The sequence below is a fragment of the Chelonia mydas genome, chromosome 15, assembly GCF_015237465.2.
Source record: "Chelonia mydas isolate rCheMyd1 chromosome 15, rCheMyd1.pri.v2, whole genome shotgun sequence".
In the NCBI taxonomy this organism is placed as follows: domain Eukaryota; kingdom Metazoa; phylum Chordata; order Testudines; family Cheloniidae; genus Chelonia; species Chelonia mydas.
The window spans coordinates 3683860-3706567 of record NC_057856.1 but is presented as its reverse complement, the minus strand read 5'-3'; the positions used below and the strand labels follow the sequence as shown (position 1 = coordinate 3706567).

The 22708-nt window shown below is 60.4% G+C and overlaps 1 protein-coding gene across 5 annotated transcripts in view; it reads right to left on the bottom strand.

The window, feature by feature from the left end:
* SMTN (smoothelin) overlaps positions 1–16651 on the bottom strand; it is a 58449-nt gene extending 41798 nt beyond the window's left edge. For 2 of the 5 annotated variants that reach the window (XM_043529989.1, XM_037878421.2), the window contains exons 1-2: positions 16530–16603; positions 14811–15031 (exon numbers count right to left, since the gene is read on the bottom strand). In XM_043529989.1, coding sequence (XP_043385924.1) covers positions 14811–14861 — 51 coding nt within the window. In that variant the 5' untranslated portion in view covers positions 14862–15031; positions 16530–16603. Of the gene's footprint in view, positions 1–14810; positions 15032–16456 lie in introns of all 5 variants that reach the window. The other 3 variants (XM_043529988.1, XM_043529990.1, XM_043529991.1) reach the window with 3 other exon arrangements.
* Positions 16652–22708: the final 6057 nt, after the last annotated feature.

The following is a 22708-nucleotide window of genomic DNA, read 5'->3' as shown; positions in this document are numbered from 1 at the left end:
AACTGTGCCTTGGTGAACTTTCCAATGCGCAACCCTCTCTTTCTGCACCGGGTTACAATGTCCTTCTTAAGGATATGGTGACAGGCCATCACTCCGCTCTTCCCAAGTTGCTGTGGACTCACAGGCCTGTGTGCTCTCAGCTCCCCACGGTTTCCAGGGAGAACCCCTAGTGTGCCAGCCCTTCTTGAGGTCACCACCTCTTTGCCAGGGTCGAGCGGCAGACTCCTCCGCCCCGGGACCGCTCGCTGCAATCCCCAGGGGAACCCCATTACTGCACAGTCCTTCTCACTGGTCAAACACTCCCAGGGGTTAACAGTCCCCAGAAACCACTCCTCTCTGAGCCTTCAGCACGCCTGGTCCTTGTCAATCCCCCTTCGTTTTACTGCTCCCCAGTCACTTACTGCAGGAAGTGCCATCCATGGGGTGCAGTAGATCCCACCGCTCCCACCAGTAGTCACGGAAACAGGGTGTCAGCCATTCTCTGTGTCCAGACCCCTGCACACACCTGCCCTCTAGGGCTCTGCAATGATCATACACCCTTACCCCACCACCTAGATACTTAATAACTGCCTAGGGGAAACTGAGGCACCCCCACACTATTCAGAGGAAACATTAAGAACAGTCCCACTTCGTCACACTCCTTTGAAGAGACAGAGATCTGTCCAGGGGGCACAAGTGATGGTTGGAGGGGAAAGAAAATGGATGGCCCAAGGGCTGGGTAAAGGGAGCCTGCGGAGATTTTGATGGGATGGGGTCCACAGACACCCCTGATGCACCAGTGCAACTCCCCCCAAGCACCGCAGCCCTGCCCCCACAATGCCCCTCCTCTCCCTTCCCCACCCTCAGAGTTTGCTCTGCTTCACTGCCTGCAAGGGGGGGGCGGGCCTATCCTGGATGCTGCAGCAGCTGGAGGGAGTCGCCGGAGCGGGGAGGGCAGCGTGCCAGGGAGCGGGAGGCTCCATTTCCTGATGTCCCATCTCACAGCAAGCTCTGATCCCCACGTCCCTTCCTTTGGGAGGGCTATGGCTGGGAGCAATGTCCAGCTACCGCCCCCCCGCGTACACACACACACACAGCGCCAAGGCGGGAGAGCCACACTGGGCTGCCCAGAGAATGGGGGAGCAGGGGGCACAGTGTAGTGACCAAGCACTGGGCACAGGTTCCTATCAGCGACTAGGCGCCCCAAGGGAGGACCCTGGGGAGAAGCAGCTCCCCCTCGCCTGGGGCAAACAGGGACCCCCTGCTCCATGAGCCAGAGGAGCCTGGTCAGACTCTGTCTGCAGCCCCCACACCGACCTGCCACAAGACGAGCTCTGACTGCATGCCCGGCAGTGCCAGCCCAGCACTCGGTGAGCACTGGCACACGCCAGCCCAGCAGGTAGGGGAGGGGCAGCACCTTGGATATCGGGTGGGACAGGGAACAGGGCAGAGATTTGGGAGTGGTTGGAGCTGGCAGGGGTGGCTGTGAAGAACCTGGGCTCTGAGCTTCATAGAGCATTCTGGGGGGCAGCGTGCTCAGCTCAGAGACCTCAGCTCCAGCAACCCTCCAAACGCTGGGCAAAACAGAATATCTCCCCCCCCCCCGCCCCCACAGCATAGCCCCCGCCCTCACATGACACAGGGCTTCAACTGCAGCAAAGTGGCCTCAGCCACCCCACCCCACAGGACACCCTGAGCAGCCTTCCCCAGAATGGCAGCCGACAGGTCTGCAGAGCGCTGCCATGGGCAGCGCCAGTCACGCAGGAGGAAGGGCACCGCGGGCTCCACGCGGGCCCAGTGCCCTGGGCCTGGCTGAGGAGCTGAGGGTGGCTCACTTGCTGTTGCTGAGGCAGCACGCCTGCCTTGCTCTGCACAGGGATCCTTTCCAGGGATCAGCCTGGGACCCCAAAGCTGGGCCAGGTGCGAGGAGCCAGGCCCAGGCCTAGCGGGAGTCCAGCGCTCCGGGGGCAGCCCAAAGACCCCCAGCCCCAAGGGGTGGGGACCCAGGAGACCCCAGGAAGCGAGGGCAGGAGCACAGCCAGCTGGGCCCCAAGCAAGCCGGAGTGCCTCGCCGACTGGTGTGTCAGGGCTGAAGGAGCCACTGGCTCCAGCAGCTATTTCTCATGGAGTTTGTTAAAAATAAATTATTTGACCCAAACCAGCTGCTGTTTGAGACGGAGCCTTTGAGGGTTGGGAGCAGTGGTGCCAGACCCAGCCTGGACTCCTGCTTCCGCCTCCCCTCCCCCTGAGCGCATGGAGCCAAACAAACACTGCAGCCCACTGACCAGGCCCAAGGGGAAAGGCCCCCATTGCAGAAGGTGAACCCGCATCCCCCCCCGGGGGCAGGCAGCTCCCATCCCGGCAGACCCAGCCTTTGTTTCTTGGGGGACTGGGCTAGGGTGGAATAAACACCTCCAGCCATCTGTAACCTGGGCCCATTCCCCATCAGCCCCCCAAGCAGCCAGCTAGGGACTCCCTTCCATAAACCCCCTAGGGGGACACCCCACTCCAGATTCCTGGCCACACACCACAACCACTCAACAGAGGGTGAGTCCCCCAGGTGCCAGCCCAGCAGGCGAGGGCCCCAGGCTCCCCCCAGTCCCCACTTCCCTCCTGGCAGCTCCTGGCCTGTCTCCCAACTCCAGCCTGGACAGAGCAGCACCAGGTTGGGACTGGATTTCAGCATCAAGCTGGATGCAGCCCACGTATGATGCAGCACTTGGCTGGGGAGGAGGGACTATGGAGCATGGTGTGGGGCGGGTCAGCCACCAGCTCCCCCGTTTCCGCAGCCGAGAGCTTGCTTTGCAAACATGCAGCATCATTCCGGGAGGTGCCAGGCCAGCTGGACCCCGCCCCCAAGAAGCCAGTGTCCTTTGTTGCCTCTGCCCTGGTGTGGGCTCTGGAAGCCCAGGCACTCACAGTGGGGTAAACATGCCTGCCCCAGACCCCCTCCCCACCACTAGGGTGCTCAATGGTGGAGTCCCTAGGGAGTGGCTGTGATGCACCAGGTTGGGGAGCTGGCAGGCACACCGGGAGGGACCAGATAGCAGGGTAGCTCAGAGTTGTGCCAGGCTCTGCTTCCTAGATGTTAAAGCATCAGGTGGAGCTGCTATTCCGTGCCTGAATCCCAAACCCCTGGCCCGGAACGGCTGCCATGCTGCAGCCCATGGCCATCCAGTGGCCCACAGCTATCCAGAGTCCCCAGCGCCAGGTGGGAGAGCAAGAGAGGCTATAGTGCTGGCGAGCGTGGGTCATCAGTGCTCTGCGCCATGCTGCAGGGGGCACGCGCTGGCCTGCCAGACACTTTGCCCCTGAGCCCCAGAGAACAGGAGGGATCCCCCTCCCCCGAGCTCATCCCCATGGTCTGTGAGGGGATGGGGTCAGACAGGAGAGCGGGGAAGGAAAAGGCGGGATGGAAGGGATACCAAACAGAGATTAACTGGTGAAGGGGGAAGGGGAGATAGCCAGGCACAAGCCACAGGGCCTCTAGTGGGACCAGGTGGCAGATCCTGGGCATCCCTCTCCCCTTCACTCACAAGCTGCCCTGGAGCCCAGGGCACGTACGCCAGTGCAGGAGGTGGCATTTTGCTGGCTAAAAGGCACCTCCTGGGAGAGCATCTGAGCCCTGGGAACTTGCCAGTGGGATCCCCCTCTGAGACGAGGCTCCCAGAGACAGCAGGGGGCTCACACTGGACAGCCCGATGCACCGGAAACACAAGCATGGCAGATACCTGCTTCCTTCTGGAGCCACGAGCATGGGCCTGTCTGGCTCCAAGCGTGGACCCCCTCCCTCTCATGCACTGCCCATCAGCACAGTTGCTATCAGCCACACTGTGGCTGGTTATCACATCCTGCAGCAACTGGTGCCCGTTCACCACAGCTGGGAGTGGCCCCCAGGGCAGGGGGGCTGCCAGCCAGGGTCCAGCTGGCTCACTTCTACACAGCCCCGGGCAGGGCTCTCCTACGGGGGATGTAAGCCAGGATCGGGCCCTGCCTCTGGCCCCTGGGGCAGGGAAGCTGCTCCAGAACCCGTGGAAGGAAGGAAAGCGAGGCAGTTCTGGAGAGAAGCGCAGGGAGAACAGCTGGGAAGAGACAGGGCCTCTCGCTGCTCCCCTCGGATGGATGGGTGTGCAAAGGAGGGGCTGCTAATGAGGAAATTACCCCTTCCATGCCGGGGCCTCCTCCCAGCTCCTCCTCGGCAGCTGCTCCAGCTCTCCAGTAAAGGGGGGCGGAGGTTTCCACACTGACTAGCCAGGGCGGCTGCTGCTGTCCCCACGAAGCAGCACCAGGCACATTCCCCCCCACAGCCCTAGGTCAGTCATCCAGTGCCACGCATCATGCTGGCACACGGAGCAGGAAGGAGACACCACATGGGGCAGGCGGCCCACCCCGCCCTTCCACAGGCAGGAAACCCTGCCTGGCAGCATTAGCCTTTCAATCTGCTGACAGACTGCACAGGGATCAGCCAGGAGGCTGGGAGGCCTCACACCTCCCATGAGCCAGCTCTATTGGGGTCTCTCAGATTCACAGCCTGATGCCCCCAACCCCAACACAGCCCGCCCAGGCTGGTACCCTGCCCCGTTCTCCCCTGCGGGCTCTCCCTTCTCCCTGCCATCCTGGCCCTGAAGCCGAGTGCTCGTGCCTGCACTCATGTGACGAAGTGGGACTGTTCTTAATGTTTCCTCTGAATAGTGTGGGGGTGCCTCAGTTTCCCCTATGCTGTTCTTAAGTATCTAGGTGGCGGGATAAGGGTGTATGATCGTTGCAGAGCCCTAGAGGGCAGGTATGTGCAGGGATCTGGACACAGAATGGCCGACACCCTGTTTCCTGGCAACTGATGGCCTAGGCCCTTCCCCCCTGCAAGGTGAGAGCTAAAGGGTTGGAGAACAAAGGAATCAGGTGCCCTCCTGGCCCGGGAAAGGGACAAAGCCCAGAGGAGGAGGGGCTGGAGGGAGAGTCAGTTTGGGGCTGGCTGGAGACATGGAGTGAAGTGCAGACGTGGTTGTCTGGCTCACTGCCCCCCAAAATGGACCCAGCTGAGGGGTCCCGTTCTCTGCACCTACAAGCTCTGGTTTAGACCATGTTCCTGTCGTCTAATAAACCTTCTGTTTTACTGGCTGGCTGAGAGTCATGTCTGACTGCGGAGTTGGGGGTAGGACCCTCTGGCTTCCCCAGGAGCCCCGCCTGAGCGGACTCGCTGTGGGAAGCGCACGGAGGGGCAGAGGATGCTGAATGCTCCGAGATCAGACCCAGGAAGGTGGAAGCTGTGTGAGCTGTGTGTCCTGCAGACAGGCTGCTCCCAGAAAGGAGACTTCCCCAGAGTCCTGACTGGCTTCATGGGGAACAGTTCCAGAGCGTCGCCCAGAGACTCCGTGACAACTCAGCAGTCCCACAGAGCTGGGATTCTGCCACCACCCACGCTCCCCCGTGGTGCTGCCAGGCCCTGAGGGATGGAGGAGTCAGGCTTCCAGAGGACAGGAGCTTGTGAGGGGCTCTGGGGAGGAAGCAGAGCTCAGCGTGGGGCCCAGGGCCCTTCGCCCTGCCCAGGATGGGGGCACAAGCTCTGCGCTCCTCACGCCCTGCTCAGCCCAGCCTAGCCAGGAATTGGTGCTCCTGCCTGTCCCTGCCCATCAGCGCGGAGCTGGACTCTTCACCTTGGGAGAGGCTACGGGGCACTGCAGGGCATCCTGGGCCAGGGGGCCGCCTGCCCTCCTCTTGGCAGACCCAGGCCTCTCCTCCCGCAGAGCCAGGTGTGCCCTGCCCCGGGGTAAACCCCTTGTGGGCACCCAGCAATCGTCAGCAGGCCAAGGCAAAGCTCCCACAGCTCCCAGTCCCACAGCCAGGGCAGGCTGTTCTGCCCCCCAGCAACGCCTCTCCCCGCCTTGGGGCTCCCGCATAGCCAGCCTGGGACAGCATCTCACTCTGCCCTTCCATGACCCAGCCCTGCCTAGCCGCTGCCTGCTCTGCGGGGTGAACTCACCACGCTGGGCCCCTCAGGCTCTTCTCTGGAGCTTCCCCAGGACAAAGAGATGGTGGGGTGGGAAGCGGGAGCCCTGGCACTGGGCTTCCTCCTGGGCAAGCCTGGGCCACAGCCCCTGGGCCGTTTAGAGTCAGAACAGTGCTGGGCCTAGCAACGGCTGGCTTGGTGACCTGCAAGCAGCAGCTATTCCACCCCAGGGCAGGGCAGGGCAGGGCCACACAGCACAGAGAGCCGGGCACGTGCTGCCCCTCAGGAACCGTCACCCACACAGGAGCAGGCTTGGGGCTTCCCCCTCAGCTGCCAGCCTGCAGGATCAGCTGCCCCAGGCAGCAGGAGCACTCAGCAGACAGACTAACCCCTGAGGGGGTTTCAGTCGGGCACGGGCAGGGCAGGTGCCTGTGTCAGCAGCGTACCAGGAGCCCTGGGGCAGGGGCTTCCCTGTGCAGCATCAGCAAGGACGTTCTGGGGGAGGGGAAGATCAGAGGTGCCATGCAGAGTGAGTGGGGGGCACGCCCCCCAGCAGTTCCAGCCCCTCCCCCTCCAATCCACCAAAGCCGCCTCCACACGCTGCCTCTGGGCCCCGGTGGCTGAGCTGAACTGGCCCGGCCTCTGCCTGAACAGCCCTCTCCAAATGCTGCCTCGAGGTCACCCCGTCAGCACCCAGCCTTGCCAGGCGCCGAGCGGCACTCCAGCCCCACAGCCTCCGCTGTGGGAAGAGGGGGCATGTCTACACCAAGCTCAAGGCTCCTACCCCTGCACAGCTGCTCCAGCCACTGCAGATGGGCCACCAGCCCTGCCACTGTGGTGTGCAGACCTGCTCTGGGGGGGAGGGGACAGCAGCCATTGCCCAGGGACCCGTCTGCAGTGCCACTGCTGTGGGGAAAAGCCTGGTGTGGACGCAGCTCCGAGACACCCACTCCGAGGAAGCAAACCCGCCCCCGCAGGCAGAGAGACCAGCTGGAGCCCAAGCCCCAGCCCCCTCCAAGGGCTCAGCTGCAAGACACTGCTTCCCAGGAGAAGGGAAATCTGGGGGTGGGGTGGGGGGAGGCCTGGGGAAAAATCAGATGGACTCTCCCCAAGGCAAGGCAGAGGCATTGCCGGCTAGCCATGGGCAACAGGCCCAGCACCCCACTGTGCAGGGGCAGTTGGCTCAGATGAGCCCTCAGCCCTGCAGATCTTCCAGCTGCTCCCATTGAGACCCCCAGGCTGTGACCAGCTGCTGTGCGAGCATCAGCACCCCAACCCCCAACTCCCCATCCCACTGGATGCAGGTACAGCGGGAGGTCTGCCCAGCCCCCAGCATGGCACATCTCCATAGAGGGGACAGACATTGCTGTGGGCATCACTCCTACGAGATGGCAGTGCAGGGATGGGGGCAGAGTAGGGATGGTGGGAGGGGACATGGAGGGGTTTGGAGCCTTCCCCCTCATGGTGCAGACAGGAGGTGCCTCTGCACCGTCCCTGTCCCTGCGTTTTGGCACTGCAGTTCTTTATCGGAGCAGGAAGGAGGGAACCCCTCCCCCTGGCCTGGCCCCTGCAGCGTGCCTCCCTCCCTCACCCTGCTGACAGCGCTTGGCCCCGGCACCATTTCCTGGACACTAGGTCACGTTTGCCTTCGTTGTCACCTCCGTTTCCTGGCAGCCCCATGTCCCCCTGCGGCGCGCCTGACCCCCGGGCCATGCAGGAAGGGCAGAGGGCTGGTCGCGCTGGGCTGCTGGGAGCAGGACCGCCTGAATCAACACGGCTGGCGCACACGCTCCCAGAGCGGATGGCCAGGAGCTCCCGCGCCCCTTCCCTGCGGAGACATGGCCTGCAGCCCACCCCACCACCCCACACGGCCTTCCTCGCCCAGAGCGCAGGCCAGGACCCCAGCCAGCCGGGAAGAACGGCACCCATCATGCTCGCCCAGTGCTGGCAGCTCTGCCCGCCCCCCGGCTGGCAGTTCTGCGGTCGCAGCTGCGCCCCTCAGCCCAATGCCTCCTGGGGGAGCAGCCCAGCCAGAGACCAGGCTTCTCTTCCAGTTTCGGGCCTCTGGAGCCCTCTTGCTCCCAGACAGACAGAGAACGGAGAAAGGGACAGAAGCCAGCCAGGATCTCCAGCTCTGCACTTGGTTCCCTGGAAAGCATTCCCTCCATGGAGGAGAGATTACAACAGAGCAGGCGAAGCATCCACATCTCTGACCCACGTCAGCACCGAGCCCAAGACAGGGAAAACAAACAGCCCTCGATGCTCTGCGGCCAGCAGCGCAGGGGAAACAAATGTGCTGGAAACCACAGCCTGAGCCGATCTGCAGGGAAAGGAATAATGTCCCACCCTGCTCAGCTGAGCCGGCTGGCTGGGAGTTCCCAGAGGCCCTCATGCCCCCCCTCCCCTGCCAGGCAGTAAATTAATGGTTACAAGCTAACGCCTGCCTAGCGAAACATACGATGTGGCCTTGTAAACAGGGCTCCCGCAAGTCACAGGTGGGCGGCTTCCCGGACAGTGCCAGGCCCCCTGCCATTCACAAGCCTGTCCCCAGCACTGGGATGGGGCAAGTTTTCCATTTATAGGCAGCTGCTGCTAGGAAGCTATAATTACGTCCAAACCCACATGGCTTTGGGGGCAGGCAAAGGACCCGAGGGAGCCAGCACACAACGGAAAGAGGGGCATCAAGGAGCCAGACACTGGGCACATGGATGGACTGACTGAGCAGACAGAGCTACGGACAGTAGTCGGGTGCACTTCTCTCATGGCCTGCATCTCTAAAGGCTCTACGGACCACCTGTCTCTTGAAGCCATCCACCCCAGCCCCAGGCAGCCATCTCTGGGGTGGGCCATGGCAGCTGTTTAACAGTGCAGAACACCACTGCACAACAGTTCAAAGAAAGGACTGTAGGCGGGTGGGGGGAGGGGGATCAGTGGGAAAGCGAGAGCCAGGGCTGGGAGAGGGATTGAGTGAAGGTAAAGCAAGGATCCAAAGGGGTGGGGGGAGACAACCCTTCCCAAAAGCCAGCATCAGTGAAGAAACAGGTGGACCCTGCACCTGCGTCCCTCCAGCCCTGGCCTGCCCTTCGTCTGGCCCCAGCTGCGAGGGGATTTGCATTCTGCCTCTCTAATGAGCCAGACTGGAATGTGGAGAGGCCGGGTGGAGCTTTGGGTCAACCTGGTGCAGAGGGGGCTCAGCATACCCACCTACAGCTTAACAGGCTGGGCTGGAGTCCACAGATGCACCTGGCTGCATGTGAGAGGTGGGGATGTCCAGGCGACAGCACGGGCCCCTATGACCCAGGCCTGCCCCAAGCCTTGTGTGCCAGGGGCGAAAGTCTCCCCCTCTCTCTGGGAGGATTTTGCTCCATGTTACTCACAGACATTTACAATCCCCCTGATCGCACCGCAGCCCTGCCAGGGGGGTTACCCATTTTCCCACAGCTGGGGCTGCCAGGGCAAGTTCTCGGGGCTGGTGCCACCCCATGCAGGCTGCAGGACCTGGGGGCTCTGTCTCCCCCATGACCAGACTTGGCCACACTTCTCTTATTGCTGCATGGGCTGAGTCAGCCCCAGAACTGCCCGGCTCCCTTTCAGAAGAGGAGGCAACAGTGTGAACATTCAAACCATCCAATCAGCTGCCAGCTGGGCCACGGCAGTGGCACCCTGGCCAGAGCTCAGCGCCAGGGAGCCTGGCACACACCCAGCTCGGGGGCAGGAAGGCTCCGAGCGAGCCAGCCTGGTGAGCACCGAGAGAGGCAGCGCCTGCATACAACGGAGAGATCACTAGTCCCCCCACCCACACGGTGCCCCCTAAGAACAGGTCAGCCCCCCCACCCCATTGCAGACCCCTCAGGAATGCATGGGGAGGAAAGCGGAAAGGCTGGGAGGGGGCAAGAACCCACTGGTTTAAAGGGAGCTAGGGCAGAGGGGAGCAGAGGCAGCTGGGCGTGGAGAGCCAGCGCTGGGGAGAGGGGGAGGAAGTACAGGGAGAGGCAGGCAGTTTTTCCTTATATGGACTAATCCTCTTCCAGCACAACAGAGCCAAAAGCCAGCAGAAAAATCCCTCCTCCCATGCCAGCTAGGAAGGGGCCTCTCCCAGCCTGCCCAAGGCAGAGCACACAGCTAGGGGACAGCCCCTGGGAAAGGGGCTCCCCCACACAGCGCCTAGCCCTCTCCAGCCCCACGCGGGAGACAGCGGGGGAGTGACACGCGTCAGAGAAACCTAACCACCACACCCCTTTCCCACAATGCCTGGGCCCAGCCCCTGCTGCTCGGCCCACATGCCCTGTCCAGCAGGCGCCGCAGCCATTGCCAGGCCAGACGAGAGCACAGGTGACAATCCACATTGGGAGGGAGCGGCTTGGCCCAGGAGCCCCTGGAGGGGCAGAGAGAAGGAGACAGAGCCATCCTGCGATCCCAGCCATGCTTCTCCCCCTCTGAGTACACCCTCCAGCAGAGGAGCTCACGGTGCTGCTCCATCAGTAGCTGAGTCAAGCCCCTGGTTCCCCAGGGTATGAGGAGAATTAAAGGGGAAACTGAGGCACAGATGGGGCGACCCCTATCTACACATGGGTTTCTGGCACAGCTAGGGCACCTGTGGTCTACACCAGGCAACAGAAATAAAGCCCCTCTCTGCCATGCCCTCGGCAAGGGCTCCGCACCTCCAAGCACTCAGAACAGGCGAGCTGGGCGCCCCGGCTCTTCTGTTCACCCTCCAAGCACACAGAAGGGCAGGGCCCGAGTGACTGCCCAGCACCAGGTTCTAGCAGGGCAGACGCTCTCCTCACAGGGCCACTCAGGTCACGCAGCCAGACAGCAGCAGAGTCCACACGAGAACCTGTGTCTCCGACTCCAGCCCAGTTCCTTGGCCACAAGAACCAGGCGCCAGGACAGATGCACCTGGAAACCCTTCAGCCAGTGACCCAAACAAGAGCTCAGCAAGGGCCATAGGCACTGAGAGAGCAGTCAGGTGCTGGGCACGGGAGGGTCACAGGACTGTGCTGGAGAGAAGATAAGGCTCCCAAACAGTCATCCAGCACCAGCTGCTGTCGCTGGCAAGTCCCTGCCCCACTGCAGGGCCCCACACTGGGCAAGGGGCTCCCACACAAGCCAGGCATCACATGCGGGCCCCCCTCATGCCCCCCACCTCCCTACACTGCTGCCCTTCCCAGTAACCCTCCAACAGCTGCCACCGCCCTGCCCCAACACCATCCCCTGCAGGCCTCAGCAGAGCCCCCCTCCTCCCACCTCCCCCTGCAGGTCTCGCTCCGGGCATCACCTGGAAAGCGCCCTCCTCCATGGAGCCAGGGACGAGCATCTGACTGCAATCGCTCCCCTCCTCATCCTCCTGGCACCAGGCAGGCCTGCTGCTCTCCCGACAGCTGTGCGCGGGCCTGGTGCCTTCCCAGCACAGCCTCGCTCCTACCTAGAGAGCCAGGTGCCCTGGCTCGCCCCATGGCTGCTCCCTCCACCACAACTCTGCTTCCGTGGAGTGCCCCCCAGCCCCCTTCTCCCCCCAACCCAGGCTGTGCCCCTGCCCCCTTCCCACTCTCAGCGCGGGCTGTAACACTGGCCTCATCCTGAGCTCACCTTCTGCACCCACACCACCTATGCCTCAGCCACACTGCTCCGGTATGTCACAGCACCTGCTCCCCCTCCACCGCAGCCCATCTCCTCTGGCCTGGACGACTGAGCCCCGCCAGCTCTCCATACTGTCACAGCTTCTCACCGCCCTGAGAGGATCAGTCACACTCTCCAGCCACACCCCGGGCTCCCCGCTCACCGCAGGATCTCTCACTCCAGCTGGCTGCTCTATCTGCTGTCCTGTGCCTTCCCCTCTGCTGATCTAGTGCCAGCTTCCTCCATCCCTTCACGTCAGCTCCCCGCCGTGGGGGCAACAGTCTTCTTCGCTGCAGCTCTCCGCACTACTGCTCTTGCTGCCCTCTCCCCTTGCTGAGCCTGGGGGGGGCGCGCGCGGGGAGGTCTCCACATTGCCCCCCAGAGCGCACTCCCAAGGGCTGGCTCCCAGACACATGCAGGACGGACAGACCAAGCACCGGCCCCCCGAGTCCCAGGGGGTGCAAGGTCTCCTGTCCCGCTGCCTGCTGAGACGGGACGTTCCTTCCAGGCTGACTCAGCTTCCTGCCGTTAACCATTTCCCAGGATTCACGAGCAGTTTGGCCTTTGGAGAGCCAGAGCCAAACCCTCCAGCTAGAGGCCGGCAGCCGAGATGAGGGAAGGGGTGGTTAGCAGTCCTGCTGTGCCTGGCCCCACAGCAGAGAGGGCAGCATGGGGCCTTTGGCAGCGTTCTCCCCCAGAACCAGGTTCTCCGGGCCCATGCTGGAGGCCTTTGACCCCGCAACAGCCCCAGTGTGTTACCCCAGGTGATTGGCCATCAACTGGTCGCAGCCCCAATCTCCAGGGCATCCATTGGCAACTCCCTGCTGAGCTGCTCTGCTGGGGGCAGCTGGCGGGCCAGGACTGCCCACAGGAGGGAGTCTTGGCGGGGAGGGAGGGGGGAAATCTAGCCTCCCTGCTGAGGGCAGCACAGCTCAGCCACACGGGCTGCAGCCCTGCCTGCCCGACCTCGGCCCCAGCAGTGTGCTCTGGAGCAGACCACTGGCTGGCACCTACTCAGGAGTCCCCCCACTTCCTCACCCTGGTGTTGCGAGCTCTCTGACCACTCCAGCAGGCAGGACACACTGAGCAGGGAGGGGGGCTCCGCCCAGAGAGGAAACCAGCTAGCCTGCGGGGGGCGGGGGTATTACTGCGGGGGCACTGCAGACGCCTTGCCCCGGGACCCAGTGTGTGTGTAGCAGGCCGGGTGAGAAACTGGGCAGGAGGAGGATGGGAGGTTTCTGCCCTAGCTCGCGGGGTCCCTTCCGCAGGCACACTAAGCAACACGACGCGTACATTAGGGAGGGAGCTGGAGCAGATGGGGAGCGCTGGCTGCTCCAGGACAGGTGCCCGCAATGCAGGGGCCCTGCAGAGAGCGGGCAGAGTGCTTCCTGCTGTGACTGAATTCTAGCCACAGAAAGCAGGTCCCAGGTGCAGGGCAGGGCCACCTGGGCGGGCAGGAGACAGAGACCAGAGCCAGACAAGCACAAGGCAGGTGACAAGCAACAGCATGAACATCTGGCCCTGGCAGCAGGAGCCCAGAGCGCAGGCTGGGAGCGTGTGGCGGCTCAGCACCATAGCTGAGCTGGGCAAGGCAACGGAGCAAGTGGCAGATTGCGTCTGGGGCAGGGGAAGCCTGCAGAAGGGACTGATCCCAAGGCCAGGGATATGGTCAGCAGCAACAGGACAGCAAGCTTGCCAGAGCTACAATGGAGCCCCCCATGCCAGGCACAGAGCTGGGGAGTGGCACCCCTTTCCCTCCCAGTGACAGAACAAGGGGGTCGGGCCCCCACACAGCCAACATTTAGGCAGGGAGTGGCAGATCTCTGCTTCCTCAGAGAGCGAGCATTAACCTTGCTGCTCACTGGGCGCCCGCCGCTCTCTCTGCCTATGGATGTGCCCCATCATCAGGCTCTGGTGGTGGGGGCTCGGCATGGGCAGGAGCTGATCCCCCAGGGTCCCTGTGCCCCCCATGGGAGCAAGCAGCAGCAGCCGCCTGAGGAGATTTGGGTCAACACGCTTTGGCACTCCCCACCTCACTCAGCCCTACGGGGGAAGAAAGGCCGCAAAGAGCCCTCATTGGAGCTGTGGCTGGAGCCCAATGCGTCTGGCTCAGTGGGGAGAGCTTGCAGTCCCACGGACAGGGAAGTGACCCCAGAGCCCCCATTAGCCAAGAGCTCAGCACGCATCCAGGGACGCAAAGCGGGCACTCACACAGGGCGCTCCCAGGGGTCAGTCACTGTTATCTCCAGTCACTCGTGCGATGGGCGACTGGCCCTGCAGCCAGCGACTGTTTCCAAACGCAGGGACTGCAGACGCAGCTCACTCAGCCCCACGGTATGGAGCATCCCCACGTAGGCCCAGGCTCAGGGAGCCGGCCAGGCCAGGCTATTCCACTAGACTTGCCCCATCTCATCGCCCCCACCCCACACAGCAGGGGGCTAGGACCGCTCACCCTTCTGTTATGCCCAGGCCTGAGTACAAACTAGCACTGCTTAGCTTCAGCCACGTTCACGCCATTCCCAGGCCCAGGGGGGTCTCTGGAGAGCAGGCAGAGATGTTTTACCTACTGACTTACAAACAAGCAGCCTCCCAACCCCTCCGGCTGTGCCAGCCAAGTTCACCTGATCGGCCTGCCCATAGCACACAGCACCACCACCAGGCACCAAGCAAGCCAGCAGCTAGGAAACCAGTTTCAAAGAAAGGCCGTCTACACTAACAGCCACTGCACTGATCTGCTTCCGCCATGGGGAGAGAACTGGTCTCAACCAGATCCCAAACTGTGCCAGAGCCTAGGTGCACAAAGGTCCCATTTACACTGCAAGACCAAAGCATGGCAGGGCTGTACCTGAGTTCCTCCAGCCCAGCAACAGTTACAGTGCAAACAGAAACAGAGCCACAACCCCAGTGGCCAGGGCCTTACCCTGGCAGCAGCAGGGCGTGCATACGTCCTGGCCAGGTAGTGCTTTGGAAATTACAGGAATTGTTTCCATTTCTTCGCCCCATCCTGATTACAGCTGAACACGTGACACATACTCCCAGGCACCCAGAGAGCCCCAGGGCTCAGCCAACCACCCTGGGCTACAGCTGCCACGCTGTCAGGGGAAAGGCTCAAGCAGAAAGGTGAATATAACAGTGGTTTCTCTTTTCTTTCAGCAGGGAAGGTTTGAGCACTTTGCAGAGAGGACACCACCAAGATCAGGAGCTACCAACGAGGTACACACACACACACACATTCCCATGGGGCTGCACCTCAGGAGGGACTCACCAGTTTCCGGAGGGCTCCCTCATCCATGCTCAGGAGGTTCTCTTCAGACATGCTTGCTTCCCTTCACTCCAAACACAGGCAGGCAGGTCTGGTCTCAGTCACTGCACTGTTCTGGGCAGCTCTCAGGGCTGGATGCTGCGTGGAAGTGAGCAGATGGGAGCGGGTCGTAGGGCCGGGTCAGGCCCCGTTCTGCACTGGGCTGCCAGCTCACAGAAGGAATTCTGCAAAGGAACAGATTGCAGGCGTGTCAGCGAAGCTGCAAAGGGGTTCCTGGATTTATTAAACCTCTGCTGAAAGGCAAATGGGATCAACCTACAGCTGTTTCACTGGCTGCTAATCCCAGTGCTGGAAAAAGAGTCACTCTGAAAGCGAACCACAGCCTACTCCAAGTTCATCACCAACACGCTGTGCTCTGCCAGAGGCAGAGCCTGAGCTAAATGCATCCATCCCACTCACACAAGGCTTCCTACTACTTCTCCAGCCCTGCACCCCACGTTCATGCATCCAGATCTGCCAGCACCCCTTAACCTCACTTCCTCCCCAGTTTATTTAACCAGAGACACCATCCGCCTGCATCTCCCCACCCATACACACAACACCTACATTTTGATCAAGAGGTGAGAGATTCCCCAAATACAGTTTGATCTTATTAAAATCAAAATAAGAGACATTCCACCTCAGAGAGGTACAATATTTGGGCATCAAAAACTACAACCAGAAAGGGAAGTGGCCAGTCACATCAGTTACTCCCAGTTTATTATTGTGGGTTGGCTGGTCCGAGTATACCCACCTTTTTAGTGCTGGCCAATTTCCCCAGCCCTGCCCAGGTGTCTCAATATACATTGTATTTGTTGCCCTCAGAGTTTAGTGCTGGTGAAAGTCATCAGGCTACTAAACAAAGTGGAGGACTCTGCTCGGGGACAACAGGGAGCTCGGATCCCATCCATGGTCTCTCTGCGGATACAGCCAACTCAGGTCACCAGCTAGCCCCAGCTGTGAGGCGACTATTTGTCCACAGGAGACTGGACAAACGCATTTCACATAAACCACCAAACAGCCATTAGCCATTTTCAGGCATGGCTTGTCTCAGATCCAAATAAACTAGTCCTGTGGTGAAAGGTTCCATAGCCTATACACCCACTCCTACCAGGTCCTACACTGGGACTGGCCGGGCTCCCAGATTTCCTTAATGCAGATTGGTTCTATGTCCCCACCCATCCAGAATGGACTAAAGGAAGTAGGAACTGCCAAACCAGATCAGACAAGTAGCTCATCTCTGGCAGTAGCACTACCGGATGCTTTTAGGAAGGGAAGGAAAAGCCCAGAGGGCACAGCTCTGGAATAGTTTGCCCCCAGCGAGCCAGGGATAGGTTTAAATGAGAGACTTTCCCAACTTTTGGGTTTGTTTGGGTTGGGGGGAGGGGTTGGTCAGAGTCTTTCCCCTCCTTCTTTAATCTGGATTAGCAAACAGCACCCAATCCAGATTTGGCAGTCTCCCCAATTGTACAATCCAGATTAGAGATCACCCGACCTCCCCCAATTAGCCAGATCCATTAATTCCTTAATCCGGATCAGAGAGCACCACCCCCATGCTCAACTAGGAACGGCCAGTCCTTTAACCCACACCGGCCGCTACCCCTCCAAACCTTCAATCCGGATTAGTCGGTGGGTGGGTGCCTGCCTCCCTCCCCCTCTAATCCGGAGCGCTGCCCTGCGCACCTCACGTAACGTTGCTTCGGCCAGGCCATAAGCCCCGGCCACGTCCCGGCTCCGCTCCGCTCCCACCGCAGCTGGGACTGAGCCGCGGCCGCCGCACCAGCCCCAACCCCCACCCGGCAGCCCCGCCCACACACCCACTCCCACCACTCACCGGGCGCGGACCGCCCAAACCGGCTCACTCTCCTTCTCCATTGGCTCATTTCAATTCCTTGACCTCCCCGCCCCGAGCCAGAGCCCCGCCCCGCCCGCGGCATTCTGGGGCGCGTAGTTCTGAGAGGCGCGGGGCTGAGCTAGGGAGATGCCCGTGCCTGGGAGTTGCGGGGCGGGGCACGCTGTACTGTGCAGGGAATGGATGTTGGGGGGCGGCCTATTGTGGGGGCTGAGCCCGCACTGGCGGGAGGGCATGGGGGGCTGTCTGTTCTGGAGGCTGAGCCCGCACTGGGGGAGACGGGCAGGGGCTGGGGGGAGGGAGTCCGCGCCGGGGAGGACCTGGGGGGCTGCCTGTTCGGGGGGCTGCGCCTGCGCTGCCGGGGGGGACCTGGGGGGCTGCCTGTTCGGGGGACTGAGCCTGCGCTGCTGGGGGGGACCTGGGGGGCTGCTTGTTCTGGGGGCTGCGCCTGCGCTGCTGGGGGGGACCTGGGGGGCTGCCTGTTCGGGGGACTGAGCCTGCGCTGCCGGGGGGGACCTGGGGGGCTGCCTGTTCCGGGGACTGAGCCTGTGCCGGGGGGGGACCTGCCTGTTGGGGGGACTGAGCCTGTGCTGGCTGCTGCTGGCACCCACTGCCCCACTACTATCTCCTGGACTTGTTGCCCCTCCTCTCTGTGTCGCTGCCCCCTGCCCCACTCCCCAGATGCCTTGTCTTTGCCCTCCGTCCCCTCCTAGCCTATCCCTGCCCTCCATATTGTCCCTTACCCAGCCCCATGCCACCCTCCAGTGCCCATTGGCATGTTCCCCGCCAACGCCATCTTGCTCTCTCCCATGCTGCCCATGTGTGGAAGGAGCACCCTGAAAACACCCGCAAGGCCACTCCTTCAATCACTCTTTAACACCCCCAAACCTACAAACCCCATGCTGATGGCTAGACAGCTGGGGGGCTGCGCTCTGCAGTGGGGAGCACTGGGGAGTGACCGCCCATAGGCTCTGGTTTGATGGTCTCTGTGTGCATGGCCAGGGGTTGATGCTCTCCCAGGAGATGCCTGATGGAGTGGAACCTGTGATTTTTGTACTGGGCTGCCACACCACATCACAGTGCACTAATGGGGAGAAGAGCCTGCCCGTCTGTCTGTCTGTCTGGCGATGATGGCATGGTATTGGTGCCCGGATACCACAGTGTGGTGAGCAGTACAAATTGCAAGAATCCAAACAGCAGGACAAGGGCAAAACCAAAGAGGAGCAGGTCCAAAGGCAGCAGGGGAAGAAGGGGGGTTATTAGTGGCACGGCACAGGTGGATGCTGTAGAAGACACCAAAAGACAATTTGAAATGTTGAAACAAACCTGTGGCCCCTGAAGACTTTATTGTGCTGCACTGGCCATTTGAAATCACAGGGCTACAACCAGGTATAGAACTCTGCTCCTTCTACCCCTTCTGTGTCAGCTAAAGGAGAATCACCAGGGATCATGACACACAGCTGTGGCGCTCTGATTCTACCAATAGAAGGCAGTGGGATGGGAGGGGGCAGGTGCACGCCTTGGTTAACTGGGTAATTATAGCGCTTTAGTGGCTTGTCAGGTGTTCAGTGTGTTTTAAAACACTAATTAATGCAGTGAGGTCACAGTGTTGGAAGAGGAAGCTGAGGTCTGGGGATATCAGTGATTCACTGAAAGTCACGTGCTGAGCTGGGGGCATGAGGTAAGAACAGCTTATGCTTGGACCACCCCATCCTGCTGCCTTTCCCATAGCAGCCCTGCTCTGAGGGCATTCCCAGATCTCAGTGGCCAGGGGAACGGCTAGTAGTGACAGCCAGCTGTTCTTTACATTCCCTCCTGCACCCCTCCACACCTTGCTGTTGTGAGAGGGTGAGCAAGCCCCAGCAGCCTCTTCAGTGCTAGGCCATGGGGAGGTGCCCTGCTAGGGAGTGGGGTGGAAACTGTCCCTGCGAGAGTCAGGCTGAACAAGGGGCCCTCTTCCAAGTTCTTGTTCTGGCCCAGAACAAGATCGGGGTGGGGGGGGCAGGGAAGCAGATTAGCAGCAGAGTGGGGGAGCGCCCATGGCTGGGCAGGCATCTGGGAGACTGGGCTGGGCCAGCTGCATATCTGGGGGCTGGGGGGCTGTGAGAGGGTGGGGGTATGGCTGTGAGGCTGGGGAGGGTTAGTGAGACAGACTGAGATTCCCCGCTGGGGTTAGGGGTGGGGACCTAGATCCAGAGCTGCTTCTGTCCCCGTCTCTGTATCGGGGTCAGGCTGCGCAGAGGGCGGCTCCCTCAGTGCCGTGGGAAGGGAATGTGCTCTGATCTGCAGGTGTCGCTGTCCCCATGGCAACCTGCCAGCTGCTCACATGGCCTGGGAGATGCTGCCCCCTCCTAGCAGCACTTGCCCTCTCTCCTCCCCCTGCTCGTGGGCAGGGCAGGACCTGGGGGCTCTGGGTCAGCAGAAGCTACCCAAGGGCCGTGGCTGGGATGAGGAGGGTCCCTGTGAGTGCCTGCGGGAAGCCTGGGACTGGTGGGTGCTGGGGTGACACAAGGGCTGGGCGGGGCCTCTTGGCTCAGTCTTGCCTCCCATGTGGGCATCTGGGCTGGGTCTGCACTGGGAGGCTCCAGCCTGGCAGCTCCCTGCTCCCAGCCTGGCCTGTGTTTATTTGGACTAAATATGGAAAGTCAGCCCTTTATTTTGAGCACCAGACACGCCCCAGATTCCAGACTTTGTTTTGAACTCCATTGCCATGATTTTCACCCCTTCACTGCCCTCTCCCTCATCTGCACCTAGAGATCCCAGTCCTGTCAGTATGCTGACGGGGGGATGTACGGCCAAGACCACATCCCGTGAGCTGCCTGCACTGAGAGCACAGCGCTCTTGGCTTCATTTCATGCCTTCTTCTGTAGTGCGTGGCCTGGTGACTCAGCTGGAGGTCTGGGGGAGAGGGAGCAGACAGAGGGTCTTGCTCTGTGCTCCTTTCTATGGCAAGGGGTGAAACCCATGTGAGGGAGGAGCCCGAAGCCAGGGTGGCAGAACCCCTTTGGATGGCTGCAGTGGCATTGCCTGGGGAGTCATGTCCCAGGGGTCTTGTATCTGCCTGGGGCTGTGTGACTGCTTCTCCATCAGCTTTTCACCTTCATTCGCCAGATCAAAGAGGTCTCTCTCCCGGTGGGCAGCGTGGACCCTTGGCAATAAGAGGCTCCCCACAAGTAGGGCCTGATTTCCCAAAGGGGCGCTGGGGGAGACACAACAGGTGGGCCGCTGCAGGCAGAGCCGTGAAAGTTCATTCCCCTGATGAATGCAGCGACTCATGACCTGAGGGCCTAGAGACCAGGTTTGGGGTCCACATGCCGATTCAAGCAGCTATAGAGCATCAGCCAGCAGCATCTTGCACCTTCCCTGCCCACTGGATGGGGTGTGGCTCTGCAGCCCCGTCCAGGGATGCTGCCAGGTTAAAAGCCAGGCCCAGATTCTCCACTGCATGACAGTCACAGCATCGATCCACAGAGACGGGACTCGTCGGTCAGTCCAGGACTGCCACCCTGGCTCCTACGCACCACTGCCCCCAGTGGAGGGGGCATGCCCTCCGCATATAACCACTGAGCACCTTTGGCAGCTGGCATAGAGTAGAGCCCCACAGAGGCTGTCAGCCCCAGGACGGGGGCATCCACTGGGGTAGCTGAAATCCCCCTCCCGCCCTGTCCCCACACCAGAGCTGCACTTCGTATGCAGCCCTGGATCTGGCCCTCTTGCCTTAATGCTCCCAGAGATGATTAAACCTGGCTGTTTGCCATCCAAAAAACTCCTCCTGGTTCATAAGGTTCTGCTACTTTGTGCCTCTCCCCCGGCCCGGCTGCACAAACACGCTTGTCATTGTCACTGCACTCTTCAGCATATTTCCCTTCCTGGCTCGTCATGCGCTGGCTCAGCCAATGCCACGGGGGACGACTGGTTTGTTTAAAAAGAAACTCTTTCCATTGGAATGAGAAACAAACACTGAACACATCATGGAAATATCGCTGTCCCCTCTGCGTTTGTGACAGCTTTTTACTAAATCCCACATCTGGGTGTAAATTGGACCTGCAAGTGTCCCTTTAAGTGCTGTTATTGGTAACCATTACCCTGCTGCTCCCCAGCAGGGGCAGTTTGCTTAATGCACCCTCTTGCGTGGCCTCAGGCTGTCTACACTAGAATTGCTGCCGCTGTAGCGTAATGTTACAGTGGCTGAAGGGGTTCTCCCCTTGCTGTAGTAAACCCCCCTCTCTGAGAGGCAGTCATTGCATTTAATGGAGTCTACACTGGGGCTGAGGTCATCTTAACTATTGCCCAGGGCATGATGTTTTTCACAGCCCTGAGCAACATAGTTAAGCTGACCTAACTGGTCTATGGACCGGCCCACAGAGATGTTTAGAGACGGGAAAGATCCATGAAAACCCAAGTCCCTCTCCCTGCAAATACAACAGCATTCCTCATCTGTTCTCTAGTCACTTGTGCTAGGTAGTTTAATGTCCCAAGTAATGAGGATGCACCCCTCTGGATCAGTGCCCAAATTCACCCTTCTTCCTGGCTTTATCAAGAAACTGAAGCCCAAGTCATCTGCCCAGGCATGGCTGTTTCCTAGGGCTTCAGATCCAAGACAGACCCTTCCCGGGGCCTGAACCCACTCCTTTTGCTTAGCTAACAACTGCTACCTATTCCCAGGAACCAATTAGCAGCCCCTGCAGGGTTCCAACACCTGGTCACAGGATGGGCCAACTGCAGTATCCTTACATGCTACAGGTGCCCAATGAGGGTTACTGCATTACCTTAACCAGGACCGGGTCCCAAGGGGCTTCTCACTCCGAGGAAATGTTTACTCCCTCCTATGTATCAGCTGAATCTCCTTTTAGCATTCCCCAACTAGGGTTCTAACCTTGCTAGGTTTCTTAGGATCATTTGTCCGTCCTCCTGGGTATTCCCATCTCCTCCTCGCAAGTTAAGTCCTGGGTGAAGTTTGCCAAGCTGCTAACTCCCTCCTCCCAAGCACTGGTGAAGATAACCTAATAGGCTGCTGTGTGGGGACTCAGAGGAGACCTGAATTCCAGACTTGGTACTGCCACGGGCCAGTTGGGTGACTGTGAGCAAGTTGTTTTCCCTCCCCTTGGCCTGTCCTGTCCAATAAATCCTGGATATATTTCGCTTTAGGACATTGAATGCACCATGCTAAAGTGAAGCATGTGCACAAGTGTTAACAGCATCAGGACCCAAAACGATAAGTTATTTGGGCAGAGCTGTCTCTTGCTATGCACCCGTGCAGCCCCCTGCACAGGGTCCCCTGGCAACACTACAATCTTAATGCCCCTTCAGGCTGGGTGGTTCACGCATATTCAGGGCCTTGCAGGGTTGTTTCTGTTAGGTGAGGAATAAATGATACCAGTCAGCTCTAGTCTTTGTGCAAACCTGTTTATTGACACAGAACGTCCACAAAGTCCTGTTTGATCACAGAAGAAACAAGCAGCAGGCAGTGTCCTTGCTCAGAAATCCCCAGGCCTGCCTCTCCAGCGAGCTGTGTGCCCAAGGAGCCCACTGCCTCTGCTTCAATGTAGCATCACACTTCCGCTGGCTCTCTATCTCTAACACACACAGCCTGCAACCTAAATCCTAGCCCCTGTGTTTGCAGCCAGGGAAACCCCTGTCAATCTACCTGGGGTAGCTCTGACTGGGCATGCGGCCCATAGCCTTGGGCAGTCGCCTCCCTTGTCTGCAGCTGTCTTTATTACATCAAGGGGCCAGAGTGCTCTTTCTGTCGAGACTGAAGGAGGGGGCTTGGCCACATCCAGTGGCTTTAACGAGGTGTGTGGATCCAGAACTCCCCAGATGGCCATTATCGCCTTCCAGCATAACCACCCTAATAATTAAACTGGTCCTTGCTCAGGGTGTTCTGGGCCACGTGACATGTGGTTTGCTCACATGGGGATTGTTTCTCTATCACAATAACTCCCAGCAGGGCAAGGACCAGCCACACACTTCACTGGGCATTATTTGCTCTCTCTTCTGGAGCAGGACT